Here is a 16,649-nt window from a genome sequence, read left to right as displayed (position 1 = left end):
CAAGATGTGGATTTAACTGCACAGACAAACCTTTAGCACGGTGGTCCTCCTCTTTTGGACACTTGCCGCCATCCCACCACTTCCTCTTCAGGATCTCCAAACGATTGTCCTCTTGCAGTTTGAGGATGGCTAGGTCGAACTCGTCACGGTACACTGACCCTGAAGAGAAGAGAAAAGTAAACGAGGGACACAACGAGGGTACAAACGAAGAGTGACATTTCCTTGACTACTTCTTCTTCCTTTTCCTCTGGTATGCCGTGGCAAATGTGAGAGCGCGTCACTTCACCACGCTTTGCCCGAACCAACAAAACGAAGATTTCAAACTTGAGATTAAGGAGCTTACAATGATCTTCCAATGTGTTACAGGTCACGGCGCCATCATCCACTAAAAAGACGGCTTATCTATCCTTTAAACATCAAAGGAATGGAAATTAATCTGTTTACTTTAAGGTGTGTTTGACTCAATCTGAGATCAAAGTGTAAGTAAACCCCGTGTTTATACTCTTGGAGCAGCGAGCGAGCGTCGCGCAGAAACTGTTTCACATTTCACAGGAACAATATCTCAAATTCCCTCGCTCTTGTCCTCACTTTTCCCATCACAGCATGGCAACAGCTGCTCTATTAAAATCTAGCATTAAAGCTCTCTTAGTTTCTCCCTTTTTGCATCATTTTGCCCCATGATAGCAGCTAATGGTTTGGCTTTGCTGAGGCTTTACTTTTTTATTCAACTCTCCAATGTGACGTTTATGGTGTATCCTCCAACTAATGCCTCTGCTCTTCATTCCCCTTCTTAGCTTCAGCTAAGAAGGGGAATGAATTATACAGCACATTTAAGCGAAACCATCAGCTCTCTCCTCCGTTGACTTCGTTTTACACTAACTGCCTTGCCCCCGCATTACTCCGGCAAACTGGCTTCTGTCTCTCTGCGGCTTGTACCAGATGTTTCAACTACTTGACCAAGTTCCTCCTTCTTTTGCTTATCCGTCACTTTCAAGTGTCCTCCAATTTTCAACGCTTTGTCCTCCACTCACCCAGCGGCATGCCGATACCATAGCCCTTAGTGTCCAACAGTCCTCCAATCTGAGTCAGGTTGCAGTTCCTCTGGCGGTAGTACTCATTCATCGTGCTCTCCAGCAAGTAGGCGTAGTTAGAGTTGAGGACACGGGCAATCCCCTCCTCTGTGCTCTTCACAAACACGCTGGGCTGCTTTGATTGCATGAAGTTCCACATGCGCTGGTACGTCTGGTAGCGGGAGTTCTGCACAGGCGTGAAAGAGCAGATAAGATCAGAAGAAACAGGCACAGAGAGTGAGAGACAGTTAACAAAGCATCTCCTCTTCTGGTTTGGTTTGGTTTGCTTTGTTTTGGACTGATGGAGTGTTACATCAGAGCGCTCCCCCCCCCCTTTTTTTTTTTCTATTAGCGCACCTCTTTCCCATTTGAGAAACTTCAGAACAGAAACTTCACTTAACACCTCCACCTGTCTTTTACTTTCTCTCAGCCTGTCTTCCCTGAGTTATTTAAGGTCCAGTGGACTTGAAAGCGCCAAGGAATACAAGGCTAATATCTCTCTTCCCTTCGCCCAATATCATCCTTCACTGTCTCTCTCCCCTCTAACACCCTCTTTTTCTCCTGCTCAGTGTCTTTCTCTTTTTCTCGCTGAGGTCAAATCTCAAAAGATGAAAGAGGATAGCGTGGGACCTGGACGGTGCCCCATCTCCCCGAGGAGAAGGATATTGAATGGTTGTGGCAAAAAAGAGACAGGAAACAGATAAAACCTGTGGTTAGAGGAGGAAGACATAAAGGACAGGAGGGTGACGAAAAGGACAGCTGATAGCTGATCACAGATGACCCATTGACTTCCATGTGCTCTGAAGTGAGCCTGTGCCTACATACAGTGTGTATGTATGTGTGAGTGAAGATTTAGGAGGATAAACAATGTGGCATATACAGCAATGTGTGTAACTTCTAACCTGGAAGAAGGTCATCGTGGATCCACCGTGCATGGTGCCATATTCTATCGCCGTCTGATCTGCCAGATCATCTACTGACTCTATCGGTACCTCCATCCTCTGCACTGTTAGGAAGGCAGCCAGGTTGGCGGTGTAGGAGGAGATGATGATTAATGTGAAGGCCCACCTGTGTGGGAAAGGCAGCGGACAAGAACATATGTATTCACCTGCAAACGTATGTAAATGGGCAGGCTGACACATGAAGATAAATGATCTGGGTGGAGGTGTAGAAGGATTAAAATAACTGCGCACCTGAGAGGAGAAGACATGACAGGATATTCAGTAGATGATATGGCGGATGGATTAATGGGTGGATAAAGTTCTAGCTGCAAAGGCGGACAGACAGACACAAACGATGCCTCGTGTGCACACAAATGCACAATCTCACTCTTGAAATTTGGAATCAAGCTTCAAGAATGCGTTACTGATGAATTGCATTCCGTGATGGAGAAACCTGCGCATTGCACCGTGCATCTGGAGCCAATACTAACCACACTCCGCTCACACAACGTGTGGACAGAGCTCTAGGAGCAATGGTGGATCCTTGCTGCATGAAGCCTCCAACTGGGAACCAGAAGCTGTTGCCAAGCGAGTACTGGTTGATCAGCAGGTTGCAGCGTCCCTTTAAACAAGGGTGGGGGTTGTACCATTCATAAGGTGTCAGCCTGTGGGGAAAGAGAGAGTGGGAATGAAAGTTAGATTATGTATTCTGATAAGAGCAAAACTCAAGAGACGGGGAGTGAGAGGAATGGAGATAGGAAGAGGGATGAAGGATGAGGAGAAAACAACTCAGTCAAGTGAGGACAAAGTCACCTTGGCTCTGCAGAGGGAGAACCAACCTGTGCTTCGCTTCTGCCTACTTAAACTGTGAGGATGCAGGCGGTGTAATTGGGGTGCTCAGATGTAGCTACAGTTCTGTGACAACTCTGTTCTGTGCTGAGTTGAGCCAACGAGCCATGTGACTCACGTGGCAAAGATAGAATTTCTTTCTGAGTCACAAATAATTACAACAAAGTTCAAAAGAAGGACAAAAAACTTTAAACAACCCAGACGTTTAACATATTTCCCACTGTGATCACGGGTGGAAAAATTATTCTTAGTAAACACCTAAAAAAAGGAGTACATATATTATTATCTCCAAAACTGCTACGATCAAACCACCTCACCCAACATTTATAAATGATTTTCATATTACACCAAAGACCACCCGTAGAGCTATCTTTAGAAAACTGGTAAATTTGAAGGTCTTGGTACTTTTAATTTGATTCTGTAAGGTGCTGCAGAATTCAATTAGCATTTTCTTGTATTAAAGCGTCTTCATTAGATATACTGTAACCTAGTAATATTTCCATTGCAAAGGAAATTATGATTTTCAGCAGCAGTTGTGGCAGTGCCATCCTTGACCAGCAGGTGGCAATGTGATGCTAGAGACCTGCCACTGGTGGGAGAACGTCTCTTTCTCTGTGATGTTCAAGATCAACCAGAGGCTAAAGAGAAGCGAGAGAACAAACACCTGTTTCCTCCGCCGTATATTGCCCCAAAAAAACGTTTTTTTGTGTGCTTTTACTCTCTGTACCCAGTCCATTTGTTTGCCTCATTCTTCTCCTGTCTCTCGCTTATCTGTACAGACTGCATTTTATGGTTGAGCTCCTTACCTGGCCACCAGAAAGAGAATGCAACTGACAGCCAAGTAGGCCAGAAGCATGAAGAGCCAAACACCCGGTGAGAAGGGATCCAGGAAGGAGAAGTAGCCTGGTCTACGTCCCTGGAAGACAACACACACAGAATGACTGGTCTCCTTGGACATAAACTAAAGAAGGAAACATAGAAAAGGCGATGATTGCTGCATTTCAGTTCTGTTTCCCTTTCTTCCCACCTCCAGTTCGGTGTGTGTTGACCAACATTTACTGGTGCCTGTGTAATTTGGAGAAGATGGAAAAGGTGACTGTGACCGCAAATAAACGGATTTTGATGCGATAAGCATAGGTTTTCCCTGTCCTAAACTGATAGCACTTTAATTATACGAATCTCATTTGCATGTAAACATTCAGATCAGCACTGTATGAAAGCGCAAACTCAGTCTCCCATGAACTGTCAATAGAGTGGCAGAGGCCTGTATGATAATACGACATCACTGATAAGAGGTTTATATCCCGCATTCCAACACTGAAAAAAAAAATTCTCACAACTTCCAACAAGCTGTGATAGATACATTATTAGGTTTAGTCGTACAGAATAATCAGAGGTCAAAACTAACAAAAGGCAACATTTTTACTCTCTACAAGTCTGCATGTAGAGAGAAAGAAATGTCAAATAATCAGCTAAACCATTAGAACCACATTAAAGACAAATTCAATTCCATGACCTATAGTTGACTTGCAGTATGACCGGGAGTGGGCAGTGTACACAGGTGGGGGGGGGGGGGGGGATATTAATAGCTCAGGCTTGGCTAAAAAGGCTAGTTGTGCTGAAGCAGCTATGGAGTGTTGCATATAAATGTGCATTGGTAACCAGGAGATAACATGGCTAAAATGAGGTTGGCAGCCAGTAGAGCGATGGGAATATAGGGGCTAATTCCTAATGTTTCATTATGCAACATTGTCCTCTAAATGAAACCAATTACTGGTGAACCACAGTCAGGATGATTGGGCCTGCTTGTTTATATGTGTGTTTGTGCCTGCTCATATTTCACACGCGCACGCTAAGCTTACACCCTTCCCGACCAAATGTCAGCAGGGGAATATTAGCCATTTACACACAAGTGCACGTCCGCTGCCTGTTAATGACTATGAAATGGAGGTGGCTGTCAGGGCCAGCAGGACGCTTAGATAATGGAGGTGATCAAACAACCAACTGTCTAAGTGTTGCTATGAGAGGGACACGTTTAGTCGTGTAGAAATTCCTCATTGTCCATTTCTGTGTCAAAGGCACCGCCGTGGAGTCCACGTGAACAAGCCCAAATTGCATTTATGCAAAAAATAAAAACTCAATTAAGTATTCCTGCCAGACCTCCTGCGTGCCAAAACGCTGCAGTAATACATTTCTGAGGCCCTCCAAAATTTAATTTGAGGCAAAGAGGTTGAAATTATTTTGGTGGGCATTTGTTATGATAAACGAATCCCCATTCAGAGTTGTGCGGAGATGAAAATTCATTAATGCGTCTGTAATCACTTGCATATTAGCCCGACTGAGTAAAATAGGAGTGGTGCAGAAAGCAGGAGAAGCAGGGGGAGAGAGTTGCCGAATAACTCTGAGCAAGATTCGAATCAGCCTGCCACTCATAACGTATGTCAGTCCACGTTATAGAGTGTAATTGCTTATGACGATGGCGATAGCTGTCTGAGAATGGAATAGTGCAGAGCTGAAACACACAATGGCCATGTCAGAGGTATAGATTCATGTTGTAAAGTGAGCATCAGTGCCAGGCTGCCTTCGGTTGGCACTGGCATTACTGGAGTAGCAGCAGTATGTGCTGACATGAGTCCTCCTGTTTTGCTGGTCCAGTTTGATGCATGCTGACCCAGCGCTTCGTGAACTGCTGGGCATGCTCATCCACATGTTAAGTTTTCACCAAGGTGCTATTATTAAGATGAAGATCACTGCAGAGACGTGGGACTAGTGTGCTAACAGATGGCAGAGTGAAGTGAAGGTGCAAGAGAGCAACTCAGAAATAGAGACGGAGAGAAAGCTAGGACGAGACAACAGGAAGATTACAAGGACAACAGGAAAACAGTAGGAGGTTTGCTGCTTAGAAAGCTCGACTTTGCTGCTTTTATGTATTGGCTTTGAGACTAAGGGACAAAAGTGTTTTACTTTTTTTTTTTTTTAAAGAGTTAGAAACTGGAACAATCCATAGCTGGAGTAGACAAATTAATGAGCACACAAAGCTTCAGATAAGCTAAATGGAAACTGCATGAAAATGTTTTAAAATCTGTGTGCATATTTCCAAAGATAAGATAGTTTATTCAGTTTTTTTCTGTATTAAAACATTTTAGATCAAACTAAGGACTAGAAAGAGCAAGCTTAATGAAACTCTATTTAATGATGATCTCGTGACATGGAAAAACATGGTGTGTGATCACTCGACTAAAGCTCCACACAGCTCAGCAGTGCTTTAACACCTTTCAGTGCTTTTATTTTACCGTGCCAACTTTACTGTTTTGGCTCACTCGCGCTGATCTTAACTACCTTATTTCCTCTCTGCTCCTGTTCTCATGAATACAATCTGCACCACAATAGCAGAGCGTTTAACAGCTAAGGAGCCATATTTCACCCCTCGGAGTTGGTGTGGACCAAACCAGCGGTAAAGCAATGACTACTGGACTTACATTTGACAAATTGCTGGAAAGGGAAATGCAAGTGAATGCTAATGGTACTTGGGACCTGTCGGATGGGTAAATAGGCAGCTGTTTTCTAACATATTGGATATACCACCTTTATCAAGTGCTTAATATGTAAATGCTCGCTGTGCTGCCAAAAGAAATCAATCAAGATGGGTTCAAAATTGCTGTGCCACAAACTGCTGTGCGAACCACTAAACATTGTTTGAGGAGAAGTGCCTCACGGGGCAGGGTGACTCAGGATTTCCAGTGATGTAAGGAAATTGTAAAGTAGAACATATACAAGGGTTTACCTATTTTTTCATTCATTTATTCATAAATAAATTATGCGTGCAAATACTAAATATTTTTAGTAATTTCTCAGAGACATACTTTACATCACAATCTTATTTAGGTGGTCCAGTCTCTCTTTATATTGGACGATGAGTCTGTGTGTGCATGACAGACTGTCAAGCACCTGTGTGTTTGTGTGTGTGCCTGTGTTTCTAATCTTGTCAGCAGCTGTCTAAACTGTCAGTCATCCACAGCAGGGCAGATACAGTATGTGCTTGGGCAACTGCACAGGGAGCACCCACCACTCAGCACAGAAAAGCACATTGACTGCTGGCTACGGAAAGCACAGCATCCGTGACTAATCCAGTAGTTACTGTTAAATAGAAGATATACACTCACTGGACTCTATATGAAGTACACCCTGCTAATACTGGTTTGGACCACCTTTTTGCCTGCACAAGTGCCTTAATTTCTCATGGTGTAGATTCAGCAGGGTGCCTGAAATATTCATCAGGGATTCTGGTCCATAATGACACGATAGCACCGCTAACGTTCTGCAGATTTGTCGGCTGCACATCGTGATGAAAATCCCCCATTCCACCACATCTGTAAGGTGCTCTATGGGATGGAGATCTGGTGACTTTTGGGGGTCATTTAAGTTCAGTGAACTCATTGTGATGTTTAAAACCAGTTGGTGTTTAAAAAAGAGCCAAGAAAAATATCTTCCACCCCATTAGACCATCATGAGCAGCCTGAACCATTGACAGAAGGGAGGATGGAGCCATGCTTTTGTTTCTGTACCATTCGAATATTGCAGTAGAAATTATACCGAACAATGTTCATCTAGTAAGCTGGTGGAAACTGTGGCCTCATTTTCCTGTTCTTCGCTGACAGGAGTGGGTGACCCGGTGTGGTCTTCTGCTGTTGTAGCCCATCTGCTTCAAGGTTAAATGTGTTGTGCATCGGCTGATTAGATATTTGCATTAACAAGCCTTCAAATGACTGTACCTCACAAAGTTGCCGATGAAGTGTAGACTAGAACTAGAAAATAATTAACAAAGTAATAAAATATAAACAGAGTACACCAAGGACCAAATTAGATGTTTACTGGATGAGTGTCTCTTCACAGCGTAAGTACTTGCTGCCATATTTGAATGATTTTTATCAGAGTCAGGGGTATCATTTTATAGCAGTTTTATGGCCATGTTAAGATGATATATATGGGATGAGGCAAATCCCAGGAAGTAAAATAATACACCTGTGGCACAGAGGGCAAAACATCCTCTAAGACCTGCTTTTATGAGTCCATCTCAACAAATAAAATAGTGAAAAATTGCTGCCTTTTTTAGTAGCTATGTGTCCTTTTTTCATCTCAACACACAGATGAAAAACTCATTCATTTTACCTTGCACTGCCCTTGTTCTCTCTCAACTTCCCGCTGTCCCTCCATATTTCCCGCTTCTCCCCTTCTCCGTTACTCTCGGGGGGACTGCCTACATGCCAGGAGGGTGGCAGAGGGAGCCGGTGAGGTTATCCAGTTGAGGATTTCACCTAGTCATCTTTCCTCTTGGTATTCATACCACACCGTTGCCCCCTGAGGCTTCCTGCCTGAACACTGACTCACCGAAGGAGACTTCCCATTGTCATTTCAGCTCTCACACTCTCGTCGCTCACTTCCTTGCTCTCATTTCTCCATCTTCCCTCATGTCCTTCTACCTATTTCTTGCTTATTCTCTTTTATGTTGTCTTTCTTCCTGTCCCTCCCCGTGTCTCCCCAAGCTCTGCCACCCCCCCCCCCCCAAGCTCTTTGATAGTGTGTGCATTTCTAATTGTGTTAGAGCTGCCAGTTGTTACGGCTGCTGAGATGGCCGCGGGGGCAATCTGTGGAGAGCAGTTGATTTGGCTGAGGTCACAGGGTCATATTCATAACAACATCCTGCTGCCTCTTGAGCTCACCGGGTTGTCTGGCTTTATGTCTGAGTGAGTTGCACACAAACAAAGCTGTGCTTTTGTGTTTGCTGAAACTCTTCTAACATAACTAAAAAAAAAAAACCCACACATCACTACTAGTTTTAGGGTTACTTTCAAAATAAAAGAATAAAACTTCCAGTCTAGTGCAAAAGTCTCAAGACACCCCTTATTTCTTTGTATGTTGCTAGGAAAATGGGAAATAGGTAGAGCAGTTTAATGAAACACATGCATCCATGGAAATACAATCTAAAAGGCAAAAACATTCCTAACGAGCTTGAAAGTCAATATTTGATATGAGCAGCTTTATTCTTCACCCTGAACTTTCTCCTGAGGAGTCTTCAGGAATAGTTCTCCAGGCTTCATGGAAGATATTCAAAGCTCTTCTCTTGATGTTGGCTGCTTTTTGTTCTGTTCTGTATCAAGATGATCCCACATCTCAAACCAGTCTGAGATGATCTGACATTTGTGACGCGACACATTATCCTGTGGGAAGGAACCCGCAGAGGATGAATGCACAACGGTCATAAAGGGATGGACATGGTCAGCAACAATACTCAGTTTGTACTAAAGGGACCAAACGATGGTAAGAAAATATCCTCCACACCATCACACTACCAGCATGCTGAACCTGTATCATTAATTGGCTCAGTTTCTTTATGCTAGTTGAGAGGAGTGTGATCTCAGTATGGTCTTCTAGCCCATTCTGATGCCCAGTTTTTAACTTCAACAGGTCTTTTTTTAGAATATCTACATCCTTAAATGTATGTAGCTGCTGCATGTGAGTGGCTGATTAGAGCCTGTGCATTAATGAGCAGTTGCACAGTTGTACCTAAGCACATATATACACAATTTAATGATATTACACAACCTACTGTTTAGTGTTAAATTTAATATTGATTTATTATGGGAAAAAAACTGCATTTAAAAATAACCCTAAATAACATAACTGGTAAGTTTTTAAATTCCACGAGCTGCGTCTGTGTTTCTGTGCACAGGGTTTCATTTGTTTGTGTAATTTTGTCTGAGGACTTCTGTGGCCAGTGAGTCAATAAAGCTCGTTATACTACGCTCTACCCTCAGGGCAGCTGCTGAATCTGACACAGCTTCTACACACCCCTAATTAACCCCTATGTCTAATTAAGTGGCACTCTTTCTCTTATACACACAACATGCACACATCCACTCATATACCCTGTTACACAGTCAGCGAATTAATGGAGAAGGAACTGGCACAGATTTAAAGACGCTCACAGTGCTGGGATTTTGGCATGCAGCATATGGTTTTTATATTGTACAGATGATGAATGCAAGACAACGAAAGGTTTTTATGAGATGAAGCTGACAGTCGCTTTAGGTAGTGTCTGGGTTCATAACCGCAGTGATTCATATTGCACCGGCTTCTCTTTGATTTGTGTATGAAGCAAATCCGTTTTATTTATAGGGCCTGAAGCTACATGCATGTCAAATACCCCACCATATAAAATACACTATTTGGCCTCGAATAGCACCCAACTACAAATCCCCAACCAGACAAAACATTCAGGCGAGACAGCTGAAACATATAGACAGGTAGTGCTCTTCTTATGCAGGCAAGATGCAAGCTGTCTGGATTTTTCTTTAGTTTTATTTATTGCAGAGTCAGTGTCCCAGAAATGATAACAGACAGCGGTCCCTTCAGAGAATAGCACGAAGACACAAACTCATTTGACAGGTGATTAAATGTTCTGATTTGCTGCAATTTTGAACACTCCACAGAAAACTTGTCTGTGACAGTTGTTGTAGTGGCTGGGTGGGTGGTGTGGAGGGCAAGGGAGGGGGTTTGGGGTTTGGCGTGTGGGTGGGGGGGTGGAGGCAGTGAAGCGTTAGTTCAAATCTGCACCTGTGTTTCAAACAGGAAATGTACATTTTCAGCAGCTTTGTAATAGGATTACGCCTGACGTTAAAGCTATCGCCTTCACTGAAAAGAATGTAAATGTGTGCTTTGAATGCAACAAACATAAAATAAGAATAAATAATGAAAGTGAAAAAACTGTGTGCGTGTGTCTGTGTGTGTGAGAGAGAGAGAGAGTAAGAAAGACATGCAATACTTGTGACAAAGAAGAGAAATGGAGATTAAACTGGCGATAGTGTGCGGATAATTAATACCCAACAGGCAGCTGTATTTTAATGCATTCGCCATTCTTATTGATTGGACTGAAATTTTCATTTAAAGTTTGAAATAAGCAGTATACCCCCTTGTAGAAATCACTGTGTCTCAGATCAATAGTCAGTGGATTAGAACTAAACAAGTGCAGTCACAGAAATTCAAATATCGAATTTTAGAGCATGCTGAGGGACCACTCTGAATCGGATCTAAGAAAATGCCAAGGGGCAATGAGAAAGTAAAGAGAGTGTGAGGAAATGAGGGACAGAGAAAGAGACAAAGAGAGATGATACCTGCACTTATGCCTGTCTTCTTTCCCTCTTATCTTTTCACCTTCCTCTACCGACTTCACACATCTTATCTTAATAGAAACCGCTTTACTCAGGAATTTTGGCGTCAACTGGGTCAAGTCTCTGCTAATTCAACTATTTGGCTCTGTGTGCCAACCCTGTGGGACATAAGCTCCATATCATATCCTCAGGCTGCCACCCGCCTGCCTGCTTCCCAATTCAGAGGTCACATGCTGCCCAGCAGCCCATTTAACGTAGCACCTGCTGCGAACGTCGATTGATTCTCCCCAACTGTTGCCGCTCAATTGAGTGCCTCACTGCCTCACCTATGGGTACTGTGCACAGACTATGGGAAGGTGACACGGTGGGAGATTTACAAGTAGTGGAGACAGGAGCAAGATGGAATGGGAATGTGAGTAAAATGCCCCTTTGGGATGCTACACTAATGTTAGCCTGCGCACGTGCTAGATCACCTCAGCACGGACTGTGGCCAGTGCCACTGTGGCCCCCACAGTGTCACCTTGGGTTTTGGGGGAGGACTGATGATTAATGGGCCACTAAGTGCGCAAACACTGGCTCATTTCCACCAGCACTGCTGTTGTTTCGCTGTTTCTTGCTTGGACTTGCTCTCTGCAGAGAATGGAGGGCATTGCTTGTGAGAATAAGATGGCGAAATCCAATCAGAGAACAAGCAGAAAACAACTGTGAAAGTGTTACATTTATCATTCAGTTCACACCATAAAATGAGCCATCTGGTGCTGGCAGAATGAGGTGGGGGGGGGGGGGGGGGGAGGGGGGGCACGGAAACAAAAGGAGGAAATGGGTGGACAAAGGAAAAATGAAAAGAACTTGACACAGAGGAGAAGGATGAAGTGGCAAGTAATGTCGGAGGACAGGGGTAAAGCAGGAAGAGGACCCATGAAGAAACGCAGATGAAAGGGAAAACGAGTAGCTGAGAGGTAAAGAGGCAATAAGGTGTAAAAGGGGAGAAGTTGTGGAGGAATTTAAACGGACTAAGAGAGAGAAAAAGACTCTACAGGCCAGAAGGCAGAGTGCTTCTTTTCCAGACATTAGACATGCCTGACAGCCTGCTGAGGTTTATCCGCAAGCTGTATGAGAGGCAGTTCGATCAGGTATAATAGGTGTGTGCGGGGGGACTTAACTCACCAGGTGGACGCGGTACATGATGCTGATACCAAGGGTCATGAAAGGCTTGGAGAAGTCAATCACCTTTTCACGCTCTGCTGTGATGGTCAGGCCTGCGACTGCCAGGTCTGCTTTCTGCAACAGGATAAGTAGTATTACTGCATGAAAAGTCCAACTCACACACAGCACAGCTCTGAGGCATGGCATAGTGTTTGTGACATACCCAATAATTTGAAGATTTTTAAAAAAAAGAAAGATGAGGATGACATAAGAAGTGGGCTACTGGTTTGCTAATTCCCTAATAATGCCCTTTTTGTATCCTCTAGGCTTTTTGTCCACCAATACGGCTATCCGTGATGGGGATAATCCGGCACTGGCATTGTGTGTGTGTTTGTGTGTGTGTGTGCAGTGCACGAGAGAGCTCAGGGTAACCATTGTGGCTGGCCAAGGGAGCACTGTCAAGACAAATCACTCGACAAAGCAGAGGCTAGTAAAACACACAGACACACACACACACGTAGAAATGGTCAATGCAGCTGAATGGCTCTGTACTAATAATACAGGCCAGCAAAGTGCAACTGCAAGGGATTTTTCATCTCCCTGAGGAGCAAAGAGTGAAAGCAGCAATGCATTCCTCTTTGTCTGCTGCAGGAGGACTAAGAGGATTGGGGACATAGAGGGGAATGGGAGAATGAGGAGCAGGGAGCTGTGCTGCAGCACTGCAGACACTAGTCAAAATCCACAACATACTGTTTCTATGTCAAGGAACGAGGAGGGCATCTGACATACATAACATGCACACATCCAAGGCGCGTCATCCATTTCGATGTCATGTTTTTCTATAATCACTCTGACCTTCAGAAGAGGCCTCAAATGCTTCATCTAGAAACCCCCAGTCTGTGCTTCAATTAATACTCTGCACTTCACATTTGCATCTCTTTAACCTCACGGCAGCCTTTACTCCACACTGAGGCCTAGTGTCTCCTGCTGCCCTACTCTCAGCCTGCAGGCGCTGACCCGAGATTATCATCTGTTCCCAGCCTCCTGTCTCGTTTCTGACCGCTGTTTGAAAGGCTGATTGCCTGCTCCCAGTGCTGGAAGGAATCCAAATACAGCAAATGACCATCGAGGCAATTTTAACAAAGAAAGTAACAGATCCTTTGAAAAATGAACACACAGTTGTAACATCCAGTGAAATATTTATGTGGCGATGGAATATTAATATTGATTACCGGATTCTTCTGCCTCCCTGCTGTTATGCCTTCTAGTATGTAAGAAAAGACACAGTGTAATGTCGCCTGTTCAATATTGCATCATACCTGTTTCCACCTGCAGTCAATCAGATCATGCTAAGCCAGTAAAAAGGATGCGAAACTGAACGTGAGAGATGAATTAAACATGACCCTTGAGGATTTAGCATTTGACTTAGACTTTGAATTTTGGTCTTTAGAGATGCTGTATGTCTCTGTTCTCTAATCGCAGCACTGTGGATTAGGTAACCGGCACATACTGTACTTAGACTTGTGTCTGGGTTCTTCTTGGCCTGACTCATTGTTAGCTTAGGCTGTCTGACACCCGTCAGACTAATCATCCTCATCCTCAGTGAAATCTTGCTCAGTCTGAAAGGTACTGGCAGGGAGACGGGTATCTGTTGTCCAAAATATCCTGATGCTGTCTTCCTTTGCTCCTACCAAGTGTATAACACCCCTCTTCCTCCATTTTCCTTTCTTTACCTATCCTTTCAACTTGTAGCCAAGGCCTGTATATTTTCCCACAATCCTCTTACACTGTCATCCTTCCTGTTCTTTTCTATGCCTTTAACCAAACACTCCGAAGCCTTTCTGTCTACTGTGTAACTTCCCTGCAGATGCCTCCTTTACCATGAAAATCCCTCTCAACCATGCCAATCCACGGCTCAAGCTGATGTCAGAGACTCATGTCGACTTCACCCATGGCCGTTCTGAAGGTCAACCTTCCAGAGGCAAGTTATACATGGATGTAGGGGGGAGATGGACTGTGACAATAACAAGAGCAGGCACTGTACGCGTTACATACTTAATGGCTTTGCCCTCCATTAGCCCACAGAATTAAGACAGATCACCTCTTAGGACTGACTTAACACTTGTCTGTTTCACTCACCCCGCCCTCTTAATTTTTTAACAGCACTTTTACTTCTTTCCCCTCTCCCTCTCATCCCTTATATAACCTTATCTGCCTGTTAACAGCCACGTACAGCAAATAATATAAGGGCTCACTCAGAGATTTAACAGCAACAAGACTGATCCAGGAGGAAAGTCTGTTAAGGTCAGTTCAGCTAAAGCGGCTGGCAGGAAACAAGCCACCAACAAGCTGTGACTGCTTTGAAAAATACAATACTTAAGCTGAAAAGGCCAACTGCTGAATGAAGGAAGGGGGCTGTATGATATGAAGGAAATGTGCTGTAAATTATGTGAAAGCTGAGCAATACACTTTGGGTTTGTTTCTATGTTTCTCTAAGAAGAACAATACAGTGGTATCCACTAGGGGTGCAACAATACACAAAATTCACGGTTCGGTTCGGTTCGATACTTTGGTGTCAAAGTTCGATATTTTTTCGATACAAAAAAAATGTTCATGCCTTTTTAATTTGTCATTTATTAAATTTTCACGGCACATTCCGCACCACATCTCTGTGCGTTCAACATTTGTTTGAAGCCAGCTCACCTCCTGCAACTACTTTTCCGAGAATACGTGCTTCTTTTGTGGTTCGGACTCCTTCTGACATTTCTTTGGAGGTGGAGGAACATCACAGTAATTGCTTAAAGGAGCTTCTTTGACATCTTTAAGAGTTCAAAACAAATGTCTGTCCTCCTCCTGAAAATCTTATGTATGCAAACATGCGTTGCAACTTCATATCTTGTGCCCGTTTTTTATTTTGACAGCGAATGCGCACCCGCTGACCACTTATGTGCAGCCCTGGTTATTTCGCTTGTCATATTGCAGCCACAGAAATTCTTTTGTCCATGAAACCATAAAGCTGCACTTTCTTTTTGCCTTATAGTCTGATTTGTCATAACTTTTCCGTTTTGTGGTAAGCTTTTCTTTGGCTGTCACTTCTTCACCCTGACCTGTCTTATTTGGCTCAGCAGAACTAAAATATTGTGGCGAGCTCAGACAAGGAGGAGACGGAGGTGTCGTTTGGTCTTGCTTCCCGTGAGCTAGCCAGGGAGCACAGCCGTTTATTGACATCTGCAGAAGAACACTGCCGCTAGCTAACTGCTCAGCATGGCAACAGCACAGCAACAACAACAACACACAGGGCGCCCTCTGACCCCGGAAGGACACACTGTCGCAGCGAGAGGGCGTCACCCGTCACTATGGCAACATAAACAAAACATAACTGTACAAACAGAACCCTGAACAGCCCTGACCCGCTACAATATATATCCTGCTGCTTTTACACACGCACTCACATAACGCTCAGCGATTCTCTGCGCGATCAACCTCTCACATGTTTAAGCTTGCTGTGGGAGATTTCACTTGTCATGTTTGCATAGTAAGCTAACGATTGATAAGACGATGTCAGAGGAATTGTTGCGCAAATCACTCACCAATCAGTGCTGTCGCTGTTGGCACGATTGCAAAGTGAAAGCAAAAAACAAGCGCAAATTCAAATGCGATTTCAATATATCACATATTGACAGTGGCTCACCGATGCCAATGACATAATTACCCAGCTACATTTCCGAAAGAATGCAAAAGCATTGACATATATTTTTCCTTCCTACAATAGCCCGATGGGCAGGGCAGAGATAGATTTTGGTAGCCCCAGGACGTTGGGCTAGCGATTTTGCGAGCCCTGTATCTGATTGAGGAATCATTCATCTTTGGAAAAGAGAGTTTATTACAGAGAAATGGCTCTTTCCAAAATAAAGCTATACTATACGCTTCTTCTGGGCTATATTCTCAGCAGCATATTAAACATATCAGGTCCCCATAAAGAGAATCACGTGCTAACGGCTGTCTAAATGACTCGGGTAAAGTTTGTAGCATGCGTGTTTGTTGTCTTTGCACTAGGATGATGTCGGTGTAAATGTGCAGTCATATTTGTTGTGTTCCCACTAGTGCTGTCAGCGTAAATCTCGTTGAAATGACGTTAACGCCACAACACGGCAAATCTCCGTTAATGAGCTACTGCAAATCGCTGTGCATGGGGCTGGACAGCAAACACGTTAATGAGCTAACTCCGTTAACACACTAGCTCCCACCCATGTAATTGAGCATTGCGTGGCACATCCAACATACTGTTTTACTTTAGTCCATGACGCGCTTACCTTCAGGGTCATACGTCACATGAAAACCAAAATAGTTCCAAACGCCAGAACTGAATGAGGGTGGGGGAGGTTCAATTTGCCATGTTGCAAGGAGAGCTTAACTTCTGTCTCGCTAGCTTGCCCTGCCCTCAGTGAATCTGCGTTCGACTACTCCGCCTAGGC

At 43.9% G+C, this 16,649-nt stretch overlaps 1 protein-coding gene across 4 annotated transcripts in view; it reads right to left on the bottom strand.

The window, feature by feature from the left end:
• grik4 (glutamate receptor, ionotropic, kainate 4) overlaps nt 1-16,649 on the bottom strand; it is a 330,883-nt gene that overhangs the window by 4,950 nt on the left and 309,284 nt on the right. For all 4 annotated transcript variants that reach the window (XM_040008873.1, XM_040008871.1, XM_040008872.1 and 1 more), the window contains 6 exons: nt 12,196-12,309; nt 3,667-3,776; nt 2,503-2,676; nt 1,973-2,138; nt 1,032-1,257; nt 31-159 (listed from right to left, as the gene is read on the bottom strand). In XM_040008873.1, the coding sequence (XP_039864807.1) occupies nt 31-159; nt 1,032-1,257; nt 1,973-2,138; nt 2,503-2,676; nt 3,667-3,776; nt 12,196-12,309 (919 nt within the window). The remainder of the gene's footprint in view (nt 1-30; nt 160-1,031; nt 1,258-1,972; nt 2,139-2,502; nt 2,677-3,666; nt 3,777-12,195; nt 12,310-16,649) is intronic.

Source organism: Simochromis diagramma, unplaced genomic scaffold (genome assembly GCF_900408965.1).
Source record: "Simochromis diagramma unplaced genomic scaffold, fSimDia1.1 OVJJ01000344.1, whole genome shotgun sequence".
Lineage (NCBI taxonomy): Eukaryota > Metazoa > Chordata > Actinopteri > Cichliformes > Cichlidae > Simochromis > Simochromis diagramma.
Note: the sequence above shows the minus strand (reverse complement) of the source record. Positions and strands in the feature narration are given on the sequence as shown.